At 45.4% G+C, this 20,341-nt stretch overlaps 2 protein-coding genes across 2 annotated transcripts in view; both read right to left on the bottom strand.

Annotated features, from left to right (window-relative positions):
* Positions 1–1,818, bottom strand: part of LOC135383646 (serine proteinase stubble-like) — an 88,542-nt gene extending 86,724 nt beyond the window's left edge. The window contains exon 1 of the mRNA XM_064613027.1: positions 1,500–1,818. The gene's annotated coding sequence lies outside the window, so the exon portion shown is untranslated. The remainder of the gene's footprint in view (positions 1–1,499) is intronic.
* Positions 1,819–2,633: 815 nt separating this feature from the next.
* Positions 2,634–20,341, bottom strand: part of LOC135383645 (sodium-dependent nutrient amino acid transporter 1-like) — a 34,108-nt gene continuing 16,400 nt past the window's right edge. The window contains exons 8-17 of the mRNA XM_064613026.1: positions 18,388–18,523; positions 15,520–15,654; positions 13,061–13,164; positions 12,111–12,235; positions 11,958–12,058; positions 10,468–10,596; positions 5,465–5,564; positions 4,683–4,783; positions 4,332–4,490; positions 2,634–2,798 (exon numbers count right to left, since the gene is read on the bottom strand). Of these exons, the coding sequence (XP_064469096.1) occupies positions 2,700–2,798; positions 4,332–4,490; positions 4,683–4,783; positions 5,465–5,564; positions 10,468–10,596; positions 11,958–12,058; positions 12,111–12,235; positions 13,061–13,164; positions 15,520–15,654; positions 18,388–18,523 (1,189 nt within the window). The 3' untranslated portion in view covers positions 2,634–2,699. The remainder of the gene's footprint in view (positions 2,799–4,331; positions 4,491–4,682; positions 4,784–5,464; positions 5,565–10,467; positions 10,597–11,957; positions 12,059–12,110; positions 12,236–13,060; positions 13,165–15,519; positions 15,655–18,387; positions 18,524–20,341) is intronic.

The following is a 20,341-nucleotide window of genomic DNA, read 5'->3' as shown; positions in this document are numbered from 1 at the left end:
TGACGAGTGTATATCCAGCGCAATTGCATTTCTCGTCGAATTTTCCTCGAGCATTGTCATGTAGTAGTTCATCACGAGTGTTATTAGTCTGCACAGACCAAACGCTGTAATGCAAGGCTCTGCAATAAAAGATTTACAAAACCTCTGAATGACAGTGCATCACGATGTCAGCCTTGGCTGGCCGGAGACGCAACGGAGACGCAGCTATATATCAGGTCGTCAGGGCAGTACTTCGTATCCACATCGTCCGTGAAGGAGCACCGTACAGCCTCGTGGAGTGCTCTCGCTTCTCGTCCACTCAGCTCGGCTTCTGCGGTGTTCGGCTTTCCCGCCACGTTCAGGGTGGTGAGTGGCAAATCGTGTTTAGCCAATTCGCTAGAACTGCACTACCCTCCACAGCGACACTCCCGTGTTTGGATTGTTCGCTTAGTATGGCCAGTACGAAAGACAAACTAGAGAGTGTGTTATCTAGCATGTATTATTGTAAGGTAAAGTTTGTGTCTGTGCAAAGGGGGCTATCTCCATAGGTAGCTCTTCTGCTCGATGACAATATAGACGATGCTATGATGGCAGTGCTATGGCATTCTGCGTATAGGTGATTTGCATATCCGTTCTTCAAACGGCTTTACACCAAAGACATCAATAACAGGCGAGACCGCTTCTCTTCACGTGGTTATTGTTGCACTTTTCTCTTTTTTTTGTATAGGTACACGCTACCAAGTATTCTCCTTAATGCTGTACCATTAATAAACTGGCAGACACTCCGGAAACGAATTTGTACCGCACAGCCAGAACAAATGACATTATATTCTAATACCACTCGGGTCCTGTATGGCATTGTCCACGAAGGCCGTGCCACACGTCAGTTTGACATTGTCAACGTGAATGACTATAATATTGACGCCGTCCACTCCACTACTCAACTAATAGTTGCCCGTTTAAAATATGCCAGTTTAAAAACTTAAGGGTTATCAAACAGGTCGCAAGCACATGTCATATTTCGAAATTGAAATTGAAACAATAGTAACTTTATTGTCATGCGGATAAGCTGTAATATGCCTTACTAACGTGAACACGTAAAAGCTATTTGCCAACTGGCACTCAGTTCAAAACAAACAATATGACACCTGTTGCATGGAGCCTATCGTCAGTATAGCTCGTGTATAACCTCAAGTTGCTTTATGCAGGAATAAAACTACTCCGCGCGGACCATGTGACAGAGTAGGCATTTCATCGGCGAATGAGCTGTGGCGATCGCATTAAGCAGAAACTGTCATTGATATACATGTAATTAAATCTCTCCATGATGCACCGCACGGATGACATTTAGACGTAAGGTCTAAGCACTGCATGTCATTTTTCGTGCACGTGTGCATAATACGCAAAGCTTCGCGTTGGCTAGACTACTGAACAGCGAGGAAAAGGACCCTCATGTCTAAAATTGCACAATCATTTCGACCGCCCTTTTGTCCCATTCAATATATGCAATCCAACCTCACCTGAATTCCAAACCCAGCATTGCGGGTGGACCACTTAGTGATATCCAATTGCGCTTCGTCTGCTTTCCGAACACAGAGGTAACGTGTACAGTCCACGCTGCATCCCGCGTCTGCGTCGACAGGCGCCTCTCAACGGAATCCCACCAGGCAGTTCCCCGCTAACATGACAACTCTGACAGATCCAAACGAGTTGCTACAACGAAGTTCCTCCGCCATCTGAGTGACCGGTCACGCCATCCTGGACTTAACCCACATTATCCAGTCTTTGACGTGTTGCTGTGACGCTTCAGAAAACTTCCTCTTGCATAATCTAGACGTGATTTTCCGCTATCCACCTCCGTTGTATAGCTGAATCTTGTGTGGTGTGCGAGAGGGGAAAGGGTATCTTTGTTGCACCGTATCAGTTCTTGGGTTTGAAGAGCGCTGCGTGGCGGAAAGCGCGCGACCTGAGAGCCTGCTGATATAAAGGGTTGTCGAGTGCGTAGGAAGTTGCGTGCCGAGATTTCGTTTGCTTTGACGAGCTATATTTCCGTGGTACGTTTGCATTCGAGAGGCAAGGTCTTTTGTTGCTGGTGTCTGAAGCGAAAACAGCGGCTCACAGTAAGCTTATGTCGATAAGGCTTACACCTTCACCAAACATATGATGGCGTGCCAGGTGCTTGCAAGTATGTGAATGTTTAGAATAGTACTAAGCCTCCACGGCAAAGTGATGGTTTCCGAAGACACTGAACAAATATACAAGGTAGATGCAAGGAAGCATAAGTACGCGTCAGATAACGGTTCCTCGCGTAGCGGGGTGTCAGAGAAAGCTAAAGAAAACTAAAGACGTCGGTGTTGAGTGTGTATCCGACACAATTGCATTTCTCGTCGAATTTTCCTCGAGCATTATCATGTATTAGATCACCAGGAGTGCTATTAGTCTGCACGAACGAAACACTCTAATCCGAACTTCTTCTGCTGTTCGCTGCAAATGGTACACGTCGTCGCCCAGTGCACTTCGATAAGTCTGTGCAAGAAGGATCATAGAACTGCACCTGCTCCTTGAAGCGGTCTGCGTATCGACCTGTGCGGCAGGAGTCACAGACTGACGTTGGTATTTTAATAATGGAATCAAACAACTCTAATTAATTTTCGTTGGTTACGTTGGTATTTTATTAATTGCATATTCGACACAAGCAGCGAGCTATGCAGCAAAGAGGTTTATGGATTATGTCGGTATCTTCTAGGGACATCCAGGGGATCCGATCCAGAAATGTTCATTTCCTGGCAGGAAGCTGGAAGGAGACATTGCTCCAGAGGCTGAAAACGTGTGGGACATGTGAGAGAATGTGAGAGACAAGTACCGCTTTTTTCAAAGTTACTCGTAAATATTAGACCTCCCTTTCTGAATCTTCTCGCGTAATGTACATTAGATATAACTATGTAACTCAGGTAAGTTAGCTTGTGACCTGATAGCACCAAGCTCTACTTGGCTCCTCAGAAGCAGAACATTGCAGTATTCAATCTATAGCGTAAGAGGTCAAGTAGACAAAAACAAGATAATTAGGCCCTGCAGAAGTTTCAACATGTCTACCCATCTCACCCGTCTACTCAAAATACAGTAGTTTAAATACTTTTTCCGATATTTTGGTACTATACTCAATACTTTTTGCGACAAAGTTTTTGAAGTATTTAAAATGCTTTTTCCCAGTATTTGCTACCCAGTACTTAAAATACTTTCCTTCCTCGTCAAGCCGTATTCAGCACACTTCCCTGCCGTGTCCAGATTTTCAGCTCACTCGAACTTAACACCCTTTTTAATTTCTTTCTTTTTTTGGGGGGTGGGGGGGTGGGGGGGAATTCACGCATATATCATTATCCTCCTGTATAATAGACTCGCCCCACGCTTGGCCTTGCTTGTCAATAGCCCGACCCCTTCGTCAGAAAACGGTTCATATGAAAAAGCGATAAAAATCGGTCTGTTTGGTCCTACATTTTACAACACCTGCACTCGGGCTTTTATCGCTTTTAAAAGGTTGATATTCCCATAGGTTAGGTACAAGAGAATCCCGGTATTTATCTCCTTGGTCACCAAAGTAATAAACACGCGCCAGAGGTTAAAAGACTCGAGCTGACATACAGAAGGAATTACGAAGTTTTGGGTCAGAACTTATCACGAAAGCTTACTTCAGTTCACGAAAGTTACTTTACACCAAGGCCTTGCAAATAAAAGACGTGCTTAAGTATGGCGGATGAAGTTTTTTCCTTTCATTTTTACGGCCACGTTCAGAATACGCGATTCTGACTTACTGCTAATACTGATGTACGTTAAATAGTATCTTAAATACTTCTTCGAGTGTTCAGAACGCTACTCCAATTAGTTTCAGTTTTGAGTATTTTATAGTATATTTTAAATACTTTTTACTTGGAGTATTTAGTATTTTATTTTAAATACCTATGCGGAGTATTTTGTACATGTCTGGGCTGAAGGAGTCCCGGTTGTTGCCAGATCAAACGCCACACGAGCAGTCTCGTTACTTTTCTGCCACACCTCGAATGCTTGTAAGCTGCTTGCTATTAATTATACATGGCTGCGTGCTTATAGCTTCATTGTAGCTTGTTCTCCGAGGCAGGGAACGATTGCTTTGATTGTGTCAACGCTTTTCATACTGAGCGTGCGAACAGACCCGCAGGTCCTGTGCAAACGGTCTTTGATCGGTCGGGTTGGGGGAAACTCATCAGGACTATATATAGAGACAAGACGGGAAGATTTCTCCCGCTTCCGAACAGGATGTTCCGGTCTAATGTCCGGCGCTATGCGGAATAATAAAAAGAGCCAAATCACTGGCGTACCTGATTCGCGGAGAAGGAGGAGATCAACGCCCAGAAGGGCACCTGGAGAGCACCTACGATGATGATGCTCCAGCCGATATAGCATGCATATAATGGATAGTCAATTGGACCGAAGCGGAGTGAACTGCAACCAGTCACCAGGCTTGCTAGCACCGTTCCCTGAAATCGACACATTACAAATATAATCATTAACTCGCAGTACGGACATAGTCTCGCTTTGAAATGGGCAGGCAGTGGTATGTGATCAAGTTGGTTTTATCGCATTCAATGGAAGCTATCCGAGAACATGCGTGTACAAGCACGCGATCTCGTTCTTGTCTACAATATTTCGTGCCTACAAGTGTCGCTTACCCCTAATATGACGGGTATAAGAAGGCGCCATGCATACTCCAGCTTCAGCGTCGAAGTTTCTCCGTTCAGTAACATGATGTCGAGCTTCAGGTGTTCCACCCCTAAAGAAGTCATTTCAGAAGCAGAGGATTACCCGTTCTACGCTCGCTATATGTCTACTATTTATGAATTCATTACACTGACTGTCCGCGTCTTACGCGAAGTACGTTCAAAAGCTATGTTCTGTGTGGAAGGGACAACGTTCAACTGTTGGAAAAATAGGGGGACACGAAGAGACCAGTAGTGTAACCGAATGTTGGCTCGAACGTAACGTTCTGTCTTGATGGGCAACATGCAGGGCCGGCGTCTACGGGGAGGGTTGGGCGTACCCCCTGAGCCCACCTAAAGGGGCTCAAAAAAGACACCTTTTCGGGGATCAAGAATACCGGGGGGGGGGGGAGGCGCAAAGTTCCCACTTGTCTCCCCGCAGGCGCATAGTAGATCCCGGTACTCGCAACATGCCTGTCGAACGCGGCAGAGTACAACATGAACAACACAACGTGAGGGAACGCGCACGAGCAAGAGAGAAGAACGTGTTGTAGATTTCTGTCACGCTGGGTGAATAACCACGGGATTTCAGGCAAGGAAAAGACCGTTTTCCGGTGAGAGACCGTTAGCAGTGTCACAAAGGTCCGATATTAATCAATCTGAACGGAAGGCGCACGCATTTGCGCACGGAATGGTGCTTCGGTAGCACAGATCAAACAGCCGCTGTTCGTTATGAAATCACTTGCTGTACCTACCATATACCCACGCCACGACGATGACTTCAAGAAATGCAGAGTAGGATAAGAGAAATCCTGTAACCTGGGAGTCCACCATGTGGAGTAAGTAGGAGCCTCCCTGAAATGCGTGTACATTAATTGAAAAAAAAAAAAGTCATTACGGACACGGAAATCGACATTTATCTTATGTAGTCCATGAACAGAAGATACCTCAAAGATTCTATACGCGAAATATAAATCACGTTTGTGAACGTTGTTAATTTCTATCAATTTTTGAAGATCTGCTGAGCCTCCACAAGTTTCGATGACGCGAGGAGCAGGTAGGTGACGTAATGTGTTGCCCACAAAAGCAGGGCACTCGGGCGGATCATAACATGACGTCACAGATTTCAAAAGTAAAATTTAATTGTAATGTAAGGTGAGAGAATAAAATTTCAGTAACATAACTTCGGCACTTTAAAGGTGGTGTCCGGATAAAAGACGAAGGTGCGGTCTAAATCCGGCACGCGGTATGTACCGCATGAAAGAGGACCCGCACCTGGGCCTCAAGCAGCAGGTACAGTTCGCGACCACCGCGAAATTCAAGCAGCACAAGGGCTTTGACATCCATCTGTACCGGCTCGATACATTTTAAGCGCGGTGTACCAGCTGTACTTCATGTGTACCGCATGTTTCTGGCGCATGCAAAAGCATTTCGCGTGATTCCGAATACCAGTCAATAAATGCCCTTATGCAGCAGTGCCGTAATGGCTCATCACTGTCATTTTATCAAAAATGTGTAATAGCTGCAACCCGTGACCGTGAATGATCGAACGTTTGGGAAGAATGCGTTTCTTCCAACCGCTGGCAAATCAGTTTGTTTTGAAACGTCGGCCTTTGAAGAAACTCGCTCGTCACTTTCGACACTGGAGTCGTTTGAGGTGCGTTATTATATCCATGAAGTAATTATTTGTTCGCACGGCGCATTCTCGTTCACCTTCGCTCTGATTCACGGTTGTCCTGATCTCCGGCAGGCTGGACACAACGACTGAGGGATGGAGACAACGAACGTTGATGCGTGAATTAGAGAAGCCTAGATTGTACTTTATACCAATACTTTACCATTAGACTTTATATATCGACCACACAAGCAAGTAACTAACTAAGATTTTAAGCATAACATGGCCTACACACGCGCCTCATTGCAACGTCATTTATCACTTCCAACTTCCAGAACTAATTATGGCGATTTTATGTTCACTAACTACTCTGTTAAAACATGGAACTCATTACCATTACACATCAGGGGCATCACGAGCTTTCCAGCCTTTAGGGCTGCCTTACTATGTTTTTCTTCAAACAGATTTTCTTTAATACGTCTGTACATCCTTGATATGCTCATTTTGGTACGCCCCCTCTGTTGCTTGCTAGTCAAATTATGTTAATAATGGGAGGTCTTGAAACTAGTTTTTAACTATAGGACCTCCATCTGTATGTGCACTGTATGTATTTTGTTTGATCAACAATAAACTCTATTTGATTGATTGACTGAAGTAAGCATGTTTCTCAGGCAAGCTTTTTTGGTTGTTGGATTTTTTTACATTGTATCTTCTCTTAGGTTACGTCCAGGCGATGTCGTAAATGGGTGAGTTAGTCATCTTGTGGGGTTGGTATTACGTTCTGCGGAAGAACAGGAATCCAAACGTTTGGAAAGATAAAGGAGCGTGACCACAGAGCAGCCGCAATGGTGAAGGAGATATGCAGTGGTCAGCCTCAGTGCCGGATTTAGGGGGGCGGGGGGGGGGCAGACGGGGCACTTGCCCCGGGGCCCCCACCACAAAAGGGCCCCCACCAGGAAAAGTTTGTCCAAGGGAAATCTGGTTTGCATGCCTGAAACGCATCGCTGAAACGGAAACTTGGTAAAAATCTCTCCTCCGACCACGCATATCGACCCCGAATAACACATTGGATAGACATAGAATACACGAGGAAGCCCCCACAGCACAGTGCCCCGGGGCCCCCACAACTGTAAATCTGGCACTGGTCAGCGTTCATCCATACGTTGTGCCCTGTGTGTTCGACGTTTGCGCATCATGACAATGCAAGCTCGCGATGGACAAGCACAAATGATTGATTACAAGCAACGCCATTAGAGTAAGTTGGGGCAAGATGAGACACGGAGCAAGACGCGACATCTTGTGTTTTACGCCGCCTGTCGCAGAGACGCTTGGCTCTATGCGCTTGTAACTTTACTTATAGGTGGCTCTGCATCTATGTCCGTTTTATTGCGCGTGAGTACTATCCGGATCAATGTTTCCATTGAAGAGAGAGAGAAAAAAAAATCGGTTACTTCTGCCTGGAATGTAAAGACCCGCAAAAAGGCGCGATTTTCTGTAGTCCTGTTTCTTGTCATCTACGCGGCAACGTTTCGCAGGACTATACTGTCAATGTATGTCCGTATCCTATTTCTTTATTCATTCATCTAGATATATGCAAAATATGGGCATTCTTGGTTACCCGGTGTTTAACAGAAAAATTAATGAATCCGATTATATGCACAGGGCAAGACGCGACAATTTAAATTACTGCAATTTAAAGTCAAGTCAAGTCAACTATTAGGTAGCTTTATGCTTGTTCCTCAGATATTTCTCTTTTGTATATTGCTAGTATTTCCCAGCAAATTTTTGTTTCCTGGGATATTTCCATCAAAGCAGAAGCGCAGTCAAAAGCCCAGCGACACATCAGACTGGCGGTGCCTTGTTTGGAAAGGACGGTAGAGCAAAATAGCACCCGGTTCTGTGTGGTTTTGTTGCACCTCATGTGGACCAGGGGCTCAAGGGAGCTGTGTAGGTGCTTGGATTGCAAAAACTAATTTGTATGTTTCATTACCACGGCGTGTCTCATCTCGCTCCACGCGATGTCTGGTATTGCCCAAACCCATTGGGGCAAGATGAGGCAACCTGCATTTTTGAATTTCTTGTTGTGTTTATTTCAGAACCGGCTGTGTCCGTTCTGATTTACAGATCTGAAGCTCTAGACCTCTGAGAATGTGCCTATGGCTAGTTCTTTTTTTTTTTCTTGAAAAACATGGAAAATAAAAATGCCATATTCAATTGCAGATTTCTGTCTCATCTTGCCCCACCTTACCCCAATTTTCGAATAAAGCTGTTCGTTTGTGATATTTGTCGTGCAGCGTGGCTTCTTGGGGTTGCTCGTACAGGGTGTCCCAGAAAACGTGTCACTGAATTATAATAAAACAACTACACCACCTACAGTCATGCGGTCAATGACATTTGTTCTTACTGGGTTTTTGCCACCTCCTCATGTGAATGTCGTGTAACGTAAGCTTAATTATGTAAATTTTTGCGACCTTAAGTCGGAAATTTGCCTAGTAAATGTCACTTTTTTACCCCACCAATGTGAAGAGCGTGTTTAATTTAGTCAAATTAATGATAATTGACAGGGATATTCAGGAGCTACCCCATCGAAAAAAATAACCGAGCATCATGCTCTACGGAGGCCGCACAGAATAGCGCACGATGAATTTTTCAGCGCAATCTTTGTCAGTTCGACGAAAGCAGGTTGGAAACCCAGCCCTCCCTGTCGCAGAAAGAGATAAAACAGGCACGGCTTATCACGTCCGACTTTCGCTGGGATAATGCTTTCCTTCTCCTAATTTTAGGAGCTGTTACTTTTTCTACTATCACTCTCTGGGCTGGCTTCGGAACCTCCTTTCGTCGCACTGAGAGCGATTGCGCTCAAAAAGTCATCGCACGTTATGGTCCGGTGCTCCGAAAAACATGATATTCGGCTATTTTTTCTGATGGGACAGCTCGTGAATATCACTGAATTATCATGAATTTGAGTGAATTCGGCACGCTCTTCATATTGGTGGGATGATTATAGGTGGCATAGTTTTTTTATTATAATTCAATGACACGTTTTCCGGGACACCCTGTATATATACCCGGTGTTTCAGTTAAATCCCCGGGCTAAATAATTCGCGAACGGGTGCACCAATCCACGAACTTTCTTTTTTACAAGTATCTGTCCGATACCACCTACAAGCTGCACACCGTGTGGATGAGTGGGAGGCGCTCATTATTAAAATAAAAATGCAAATGAGTTTCGTCAAAAAGCGTATCTTCTAAAGCAGGGCGCTGTCGGCATTAAAATGGGTACTACCCCTCTTGGGACCTTCAGTGGACACCTTTTAGAGAAAAATCTGCCACCGAAGCGGGTCATTTGTTGCAGTAATTAATTGGTTTCGGTTTACGTATTTTTGTCGCGGCTGGTCGCGGCGAAGCGCAAAAGGGCGTATTTCATTGGTGTAATTCATTAATGTAAGGACGTAATTTATTGATGGATAAGGGAGTGAAAGAGCGTCCTTTTGCGCTGTGCCGCGACCAGCCGCGACAAAAATACGTAAACCGAAACCAATTAATTACTGCAACAAATGCTCTAAAAGGTGTCCATTGAAGGTCTCAAAAGGGGTAGTACCTATTTTAATGCCGACAGCGCCCTGCTTCAGAAGTTACGCTTTTTTACGAAACTCATTTGCATTTTTATTTTAATAATGAGCGCCTCCCACTCATTCACACGGTGTGCAGCTTGTAGGTGGTATCGGACTGATACTTGTAAAAAAGAAAGTTCGTGGATTGGTGCACCCGTTCGCGAATTATTTACCCCGGGGATTTAACTGAAACACCCGGTATATATATAAAAAGAAAAAAACACGAACGGATTTTGCGAAACTTTTTAGGTGTTCTTTTTGGAAGGCACCTCAAAGTATCAGATTAACGTTATAATTCCTTGCGGACGACACCTTTAATCAGCTATGAAAGCAACATCACTAAACAGAAAGGAGAGCCCAAACTGCAACCTTTTTTTTGCAACAGTGTCACCCCGTAAAATGAGGCTCGCTAAGTCGTTTAGCAGCTAATGCAGACATTCCTCCACATGGTTTTACTTAAAGGAAAGCTCAGAGTCTTCACTTGCTATCGGATACTTCACTTATTAACTGATTTTCATTTGATACTTACTTCAGTGACAAGCGGTAAGCCGAAGACAAATCCGGCAAAACAGTAGAGCAGGGCAAATGGCCTCTTGTTGTAATGGATTTCGGGAAACATGTCACATAAATGAGCCGTTGCAATTTCCACTGCTGCCACCTGGAAAGTACGTTGATTTATGTGTACTATCGGCGCTACAATGTCCCTATACTTCGTATCTGCTGTACAAAATTCTGAGTACAGGACTGGTTCGCGTGGGCGTGGCTACTGTGGCGCGGAAACAAGATAGCGCATGCTCGCTCTTGGAACTCAGTGTCGATACTCTGAAGTGAAGCTGATTTAGTGACTCTACATTACACGGGCCACGGCTATGCAGGCTCTGAGGGTAATCCCTTTACGAGAAGTTAAGGAACATTTTGTATTGGTCGCCAAAGCCATGCCGTGTGTCAGTCAGCCATGAAAGTAAAGGGGAGAGAGAGTATGCAGGAACCAGCCACTTCCAATTTGCGGAGTACACGTGTCCCAGCCCCACACCGCCCGTGCGAGCCAGCATTATGCTGCGCATGCGCACCGCTTCCTGGGTGGATGGGTACCGTCAAAATGTTCCGCGCGGTTTTTCTTGTGCGACAGCAGGTGGAGACACAGAGTGACATTCTTCACTGGGCCTTCAGTCGGTGTGTATGTGTACTCATATTTCATGTTTTTTTTATATAAACGGAGAGTGGTAGACAGATCTATTGTCGTGTATTGTAGTGGTGTCTATCAATTCCTGAAATATTTTCAGAATATAAGACGCAGAAATATTTTCATAATGGCTGTAGAAATTTAGTGGAAACCTGTTCAAAGAGGGACGAGAAAAAAATGTGTATTTTTTTTTCACTTTTGTGACGTCGCCTTAAAATACATACGACATGTTTCAGAATTATTTCTGTATTATTTAATTCGTCTTGGCTTCCTCTTTACAATGAAACCACCCGCGATAACATCTGCACGGTGATTACCGAGAAAAACTATAAAATATGTTCCATAGGAAATACATTGGGACGGACAGCTCCTCGGCACCTCAACAGACGCGTATTTAGTTTACATTGGGGTGACATGAAACCAAACGGTAGGTGCGTATCTGCCGCCATCTGCTGTGAAGGTACACTGAAAGAGAAATGTCAGAAATTTTACTGCACAGGTGACTGCTAACTCTGTTCCCGGCATTTGCGCCGTAACCTATACGCGCTGCACAAAATTAGTTTGGAGTGTACACTGCACAGTTCCGGACTGTGTTTTCGCAGTTTAATATCCTTTTAATGGAAGTGGCTGTCCTTTCGCTTATGGGAGCGGTGCAGTGTGTGTACTTCCAGCATTTTTTAAATTTTTTATTTGCAATAACGACTTTTAGGCACATATGCCGGCAACGGAGTTAGCAGTTACTTCTGCGTAAAATTAGATTTTTTGTACAGTGTATGATCCTGCTTTATATCGAAGACGTACTTGTGATCGGCAGAAGTGAAAGAGCGCAGACCTACCTGTGAGTTGGTTCCTGCTACAACAGCCAGGACAAAGAACAAAGATGAGAGTGTCCAGTGCACGGAGTACTTATTCATGGCCACGAACATGATGCTTTGTCCTAAAGAAAATTCAGCTCTACCTGATGTTCTTAATTGAAGGACAGCATATACCTCCATGGATGACCTTCTCTACCGGGATGTTGAGGTGGAAGGCAAGACGCCCCAGAGAAGAGAATATGATGATGCAGTACATCATGCTGGCTCCGAAACTAAGCCCGAGAACTATGAACGCAGCCCTGTGTGCAAACAGGAACATGTTTTTGTAAGACGTGCGACCTACTAAAATCTCGCAATACACATATTGCTAGAAGGCAATAGACTAAATCCCCCCGTACTGCTAATGACGTCTTCAAAGTCTTGAGATATCCCTCTGTAGTTTCATACTCAATTCAATTTGGTCTTACAAGGGGTGCTGTTGAAGATTAAGCGCAGTGCGGGGGCACGAGGGACACCAGCTATATTCTGAATTTGCTTGCTTCCAGTTCAGTAAGCCTTTGCCTAACTTCCCAATCGTCTGCTCTTCCCTCGCATAACACATGCACTTTACTGCATATTCATTATTAGAGAAAGGTACGCTGTGATACTAAATGTCTCTAACTTGCGTAAACCTGTGTTCTAAACTACGCGGCTTGGTAGCTCCGTGCAGTAATTGCCACGTACGACCAGGAGAAGGGTGCGGAAATAGCGTTCGTGAACACCACCTGCTGTTGTCAATGCTGGCTACAATAGCTTACACTGTTCGTGCCAATAAAGCCTGCAAAAACTCTGGGGTAAATATCATGAAGACAGCAACTTGATGGTTTGAGTTCGCTGTAAAACTGCGTAATGCGTGCAATGATGCGTTCGTTTTCCATCCCTCATACAGCAAAATATTGGTAATTCAGACGCCAGCGTACACAAAAACACTCTAAATAACAGGTAGAAAAACAGTTTCGCTAAAACACAAACTCTGTCCCTTCGAAAGAACAGGGCGAACACGATTTCTATAGAGCGAATGTATAGTAAGACTCTCCTCTGAACTGATAGCATGATCAACGGCGTCTTGATGCACCGCTCTTTACCGGTGATTGTCAGTGTAGAAGTTATTGTAGCTCCCATAGAGAAGAATGGGACCGTGAGCCAGGCCTAAGTTGAAGAACAGTTGAATCACAGCATTTGTCCATATCTAAGTGAAACGAGAGATGGTAAGGTCACTCAGTACCTATGAAGAGAGGTGGGAGAGGCACAGCTTAATGACGATTGGAAACACTTGATTCGTGCCATTATCTAGTTCGCCATTTCAAACCTTGGCGGCCGTTCCTGTTAGTACGTGGCACCGCAGAAAGATGGCGTCAGCGCATTACAGTTTTCGCGCTCTAAACTCAACTGCACCACACAACACGCTCCTAGCCAAGCATCCTCCCGAATAACATCGTTCTCTCCCCTGGTTCGCTGTACTCGAGATGCGTACGCCTTTTTGCGACACTCACTCAGCAATGTCAAAGGTCGCAAAAAGGCATACGCGCAACACTTATACTGTTCACAATTGTCACAAAAAAGGCGTACGCCTCCCGTTTTCAAGGAATCAGAGCAGATAACGATGTTATTGAAGATGATGGTTGGCTAGGTGCGTGCTATGCGGTGAAGTTCATTTCTAAGAGTGCACGCTATCTAGAAAATTGGGGGCGAGAACCCAGGTAACATTTACACGGAATGATACCGCTATCACTCCTAGATTGTGGAAAGCATAGGACGTATGTTGACAGGCAGAACTCACCCTCTTGCCTCTACACTGTTAGAACTTCAGAACGTATAACAGAACTTCACTACATAGCACACCCCTCGCCAACCATAATTTTGAATGATATCATTCTGTGTTCTGATTTATGAAAATGGTGGAGGCGCCTATGTGGGACACATTATGCATATACCAGATATGCACCTCCACTGTTTTGAACAAATGACACAGAATAATACCATTCGGAATTGTGGTTGGGTAGGAGCGTGCTATGTGGTGAAGTCACAATCATCACTTTGAAGTCCTCAACTCCCCTCTCCCACTTTCTTTTCCTTTTTTTTTTTGGCTATAGTCGTGACGATGCCCACTTGAGTGCGGCCAACAACTGCAAGCTACCTCGACACCCCCCCCCCCACACACACACACAATTTTCACAAAAAGGCGTACACCTTCCGTTTTCAACAAATCAGAGCAGATAACGATATCACTCGAGATGATGGTTGGCTAGGAGCGTGCTATGCGGCGAAGTTCATTTTTAAAAGTGTACTCTAGGACGAACGCCTTTTTTCTTTTTCTTTTTTGTTGTTCACAAATAAGGTAAGGGTATGTGTGTCACAAAAAGGCGTACGCCTCCCGTTTTAAACAAAGCAAGCAAGAACTATAACAACTTTATTGCGAGATGATGGCTGTGGAGTTTCATCTCCAGGGGCGATACTCTACCCCATTGCTGGTGGTGATCCGGGGAATGAAATAATGAGCCCCTTCACAATAAGGATCGAAGTCCTACACTGTTAAAACAGAACTTCACCACATAGCACGCTCATAGCCAACCATCATTCCGAATGATATCATTCTGTGCATCGATTTGTTGAAAATGGGAGGCGGCGCCTATCTGGGACAGATTATCTTGTCCCAGATAGGCGCCTCCCCCATGTTTTGAACAAATCATTACACAGAATGATATCATTCGGAATGATAGTTGGCTAGGAGCGTGCTTTGTGGTGAAGTTCTGTTTTAACAGTGTATGGTATGGTATGTCATACACTTTAAAAACAGGACTTCACCCATAGCACGCTGTGCGCCAAACATTGCAACTAATGATAGGTTTATCGCTTCTGATTAGAAGAGAGAGGGAGTGATTGCCTCCAAAAAGTGTACACTCTTAAAAATGAACTTCACCGCATAGCACACTCCTAGCCAACCATTATCTCGAATGATATCGCTATCTGCCCTGATTCGTTGAGAACAGGGGGCGTACGCCTTTTCTGTGACAACTATGAACAGCATAAGTGTCACAGAAATGGCGTACGCCCCCCGTTTTCAACAAATCAGGGCAGATAACGATATCATTCGAGATAACGGTTGGCTAGGAGCGTGCTACGCGGTGAAGTTCATTTTTAAGAGTGTACACTCTTAAGAATGAACTTCACCGCATAGCACGCTCCTAGCCAACCATCATCTCGAATGATATCGTTATCTGACTTGATTTGTTGGAATCGGGAGGCGTACGCCTTTTTTGTGACACTTATGCTGTTCATAATTGTCACAAAAAAGGCGTACGCCTCCCGTTTTCAACAAATCAGGGCAGGTAACGATATCATTCGAGATGATGGTTGGCTAAGAACGTGCTATGCGGTGAAGTTCATTTTTAATAGTGTAGCCCCACTCTCTCTTCGAATAAGAAGATATCACCCTATCATTCGTGGCAGTGATTCGCGCACAGCGTGCTGTTTTTAGAGCGTAGGAGGCGATAGCTGGCTGTGATGCGGTGAAGGTCGATTTGAGAGTGCAGAGTGGCCTTACAGTGACATTGAGGAGCTTCTCCCACTTTGGAATGACCAAGTAGAGGAGGCCATAGCCAGCCCCGTTCTGCCACACGGTGGACACCATAAGCAGAGTAGACAGGGCCATGGGCACCAAAGCTATGGCAGAGCTTTTCTGTGGAGATAACATTTATTTTAGTATGTATTAAGGTAAAGGCATTCAGACAGATACCGAAATGCATGCGACCCCATACTAAAATTAATCGGGCCAAGTATAATAAGGATACAAAGCAAATTAGAAATATATACGTCAGCAGCATTTCTACACATAGGTGGAGCTGCAGCCAGGGTGTCGGAGCGAACCGAAAACCGGAACCGAAAACCGAAAAAAACCGCTATTTTGGTGCGAACCGGAACGGAATCGAAACCGTATACGTTTTTTTCGTTCAGGAGGGAAACCGAAAAATATATTTAACGGTTTTCGGTCCAAGAAAAAACTTCGCCGGTTTGGACTACGGATAGGCGAATGAAACAGACGTCGTGTGTTCTGAAGTCATGTCGTGGATACTATACGAGGGTTACGGTTACGGTGGAACATATGTCGGTATACTATGACCCTTAGGCTCACTTTGTAATGGTTTATCGTTCGCGCACGCACACAGACTTAGAGGTACATGTGACTCTCTAGCAATGTGCCGTAGTGTTCGTTTTAATTTGATCCCCGCAAACTCTCCTCAACTAAACAGCGACCCAAGGGGGCTGCATAACGGCTTCTTTATCGGTAATGTCGCGCAACGCGTCCCTTGTTGGAGAGCAGCTAAGTTGATTACATATTCGTATACGCGAGGGCAAGCCTGTGCGAAGTGGCAACTCTTTTGTGGACAGGACACGAAGAAAATAAAAGCGAGCCGTCGAGCGCGTTTGTGAGTGAAGGTGTTCCTCGATTTGCGTCCTACTCGTGCGGTGGTGCTTGCTGGCTAGACAGTAGCAACAGACATTCGGATGGGACGCGATCGCTCCAATCCAGCAAGAAAGTACTTTACGTATGACACCACGACAAACAAGTCCGTTTGTAGCATGTGCTTCAAGAAAGGAGAAAGCCCATTTGAACAGACAGGAACCAGGAGCTACCAATTTCACAGCTGTCTATTAATATTAAATACCATGTATGCGGAATAAACGGGTTTACATTTTGTAACATTGATTTTTTTTTTTTGTGGGGATGAATATTCCCAGCAGAAGCGGAACCGGTTAAAAACCGGTATGAACCGTTATTTTTTTGCTCCGGAGCAGAACCGGTACCGGATCGTTTATGATGTAACCGGAACGAAAACCGGAACGAAAAACGTTTCGGTTCGACACCCTGGCTGCAGCAATAACGTAACATCATTGTCCCTTTACGCCGCGATTGCATCGCGTCGAGTATCTATTAGGGAACGATGTGTAGCGCGTCCCCATGAACTGTTGTCTTGACACCCCCGTCCTGACGTACTGCACCTCCTCATCATCTGTCGGCAGTACAGCACCTCTCGTGTTATACTCGCAGGCTTCGCCTAGGTCGCTTGGGATATGTCCTTACGCTACAAACCTTACTGGTCCCTACACACAACCAATTGGCGTGACAGCAGCGTTCCTGAACTAGTCAAGGTATGAGTGCAAAAACTAAGTACCTATGTGACCATGAACAGCAAGTGAATAGTTACCAGCCAACCAGACACCTTCAGTTTCTTCACACGCTAATTCTTTCATCGTCGTTGCTTTATGTCTTTTAAATGAAGACCAAGCCGACAGTTTTGTGGGTAACCCTTCTGTTCGTATGAGAACAAAACACAGAGCGTGCTTTACCTAAAGTGATAAAAAAATTCTAACTGGCGACGTACTCGCCGGAGGATTGTGGGACATTCGGCAATTAGCTTCTGGAAATGTTTGGCGCCATTTAGGAAGGCTTTGGATAATTTTTAATTAACGGAAATTTGTTTTCTGATCAAACTTTTGCAATTGCCAAGCCAGCCAGAAAGTGTCCCCGCCTCTTGTTTTACCTTTTCCCCCCGCATTGACGTTGATGCTGGTGATGACCGTATTGTCACAAAGAACTCACGAGATAGGTCCCTTTTCATTCTCATTTGCCAGTCACAAACAACAAGAAAAGGGATTTATCTGGCAACCTACTTCCGATAAAAATGTTGTCCGCGGAACTAAGGCCAAAGCGCTAAAATCAGCAAAACAATAGATGGCGGTGACATTTTCCTGCTATTGCTGCAGCTTTAGCGCGATTTTTTTCTTTTTTTTTTTTTTGCAACAGTCAAGCAGGCGTGGCTAAAGCAGCACTTTCATTACTTTTTTTCGACTAATACTGTTGACATACTGTGCGTAGTTTTGGTTGTGTCTGCGGTTCCCTGTGATGTTGGCTTGGCAAGTTCGATCGAAATCAATTTCCCACAATGGCGCAAAAGTTTTCAGAAGTTTCAGAAAGTTTCAAGGTAATTGCCGAAAGTCCAACAATCCTCCGGCGAGTACGTCGGCAGTTAGTATTCATCACTTTAGGCAAAACACCCTGTGTATTCCCCCTTTAGTCTGCTTCATTCTGTCTCTCTCTCCCTGCACTTCAGTTGCTTTTTCTCAGTCACAACCAAAACCAATGGCGACAATGCAGTACGGAAATAAATTTACGGATTTTAGTGTCCCTGAGCATGGATATGTGGCAATGCCTGACTCATGAAGGCGGGTTACTTATTTCTCTCGCTCCATTGAGAAGACGGGAGTCTTCAGGGACTGCGTACACATCGTCCAGCACCACAACAAGAGCACAGCTCCTGTTCTTAGTTTCGTGGGGTGTTCTATCGTTATCCATGATATGGTCTAAGGTCAGCGCGGACCCAAGACTGGATTTGAGTTTGAGGCTCGTTACCTTACGAGATGTAGTCAGACCCGTCGAGATGCAGACAAAGAGGAGTGACCAACTCAAACCGAGACAAATGGTGAGCTCAGGCTGAATTCCTACGGCAGTTCCCACGTCGCGGTTGTTCATCCCAATAGAAACGTGGCTAGAAACAACAAACGCGATAATGAGTCACTGAAGTTCTAAATTACCACTATTGGAACTGTACCGGAGTATCTGTAGCATATGCGAATGCTTATAGTAATTAGGCAGCCTAGTTCACACACAGTATCACACCGTTCATATATACGTATACAGTCTATCGTGGCTCGTCGAGTACAGCATTTCCTTTTTCTGTGGAGACGTTCGTCTTTGTGCCTTATATCCACAACAAAGTCTACATGCGTGTTCGGATACGCGTGCAATATGTGTCTATAGGAGGGATGCAGTCCCGTTGTGGACGCGTGTGTAGGGAAAGTCAGGACGGAATGCTTCAGAGAATGGTCACGTGTTCTGTTCAAAGTGGCTGTCACGGTGCTGCTGTCCCGTTACCCTATACTGTGGTCGCAAACGTAGAGGGTCGTATGGGAGCCTAACATGGTGCCGGGCCCACACTGCCCCACTATAAAGTCCAACAGGATGAGTTCGGAACTTTATGGGGTTGGATTTCCTCTCGGGTGATTCGGGTATTGTAACGTTGGCTGGCTTTTAAATGGGTTCCCTAGTCGCTTTAGTGAAGTCGAAGTACGGTCGAAAAGCAGGCGCAAGCTTGAGCGACACGCTCGAGGAAAAAATAAGCCTCGTGGTTCGTTTCTTCCTCAGATTCTCCCCGGATAAAAAGGGAGCCATCCTGGCGACATATACCGTGGCGTCTACAGGCGAGACGAAAGGTTTCGACCGGGACACATGAGCAGTCACAGTGCTACGCTGTCGACGGTCACGGTGCGGTCACTGGCGTAGCCAACATCAGAATGTAGACGGAGGACGCGGTAGGGGCCAGTATACTTGCAGATAAGCGTTTCGCATTATCCTAGCTTTCGTATGGGTATACCCAAAGTCACACGAGCTCGTCGGGATGCAGACTATGAGGCTCGTCGTAGCGCAACTTGATGGCGGCCTGGTGGTGGAAAGTGCGACAGCGGGCAAGCTGACGTAACAGCCAACACGGAGGGTGTCGCTTTGGAGATGAAACCATGATTCATCAGGGAACATCGTACGGCTTCACTACACCTCTGCCCATACCTCTGGTTACCTGCTCCACTCCAACTTAACCTATATGACATGTGCAATGATGCAGATGTCCCCATGCCCTACGTCAGGGCCTTGTTGCGCCCACGGAATATCTAAGCAAAGTTCACTCATATAAGCAAGCTCACGCATGCTCTACGTGGTGAACGAGCTGAGCATGAGCGAGGAAACGAAGTCATGGGCGCAAAGGGAGTGATAATTCAGGCCTTAACGTCGTGAGACAACTGCGACCACGAATGGTGCCACAGTAGTCGGGTCTGTGGATTAATTTTGCCCACCTGAGGGTTCTTTAACGTGCGCCGAAATCTCGACACACAGCATACCACACATGTAACATCCCTCGCGGAAGACTGCGTGTCTGAGCAACTTGTACACTCTTAAAAATGAACTTCACCGCATAGCACGCTCCTAGCCAACTATCGTTGCGAACGATATCGTTATCTGCCCTGACTGGCTGAAAACGGGAGGCGTAGGCCTTTTCTGTGAAAATTATGAACAGTATAAGTGTCACAAAAAAGGCGTACGCCTCCCGTTTTCAACAAATCAAGGGAGATAACAATATCATTCGAGATTATGGTTGGCTAGGAGCGTGCTATGCGGTGAAGTTCATTTTTAAGGGTATACCCTTCCACCAAGTTGCACTGTCCTCGGCCGGGTTTGAACCCGCGATCTTGGGATCAGTAGGCGGACACGCTACCGACTGAGCCACTGAGAGCGGCGCAAATTGAGTGAGCAT

Source organism: Ornithodoros turicata, chromosome 2 (genome assembly GCF_037126465.1).
Source record: "Ornithodoros turicata isolate Travis chromosome 2, ASM3712646v1, whole genome shotgun sequence".
In the NCBI taxonomy this organism is placed as follows: Eukaryota; Metazoa; Arthropoda; class Arachnida; order Ixodida; family Argasidae; genus Ornithodoros; species Ornithodoros turicata.
Note: the sequence above shows the minus strand (reverse complement) of the source record. Positions and strands in the feature narration are given on the sequence as shown.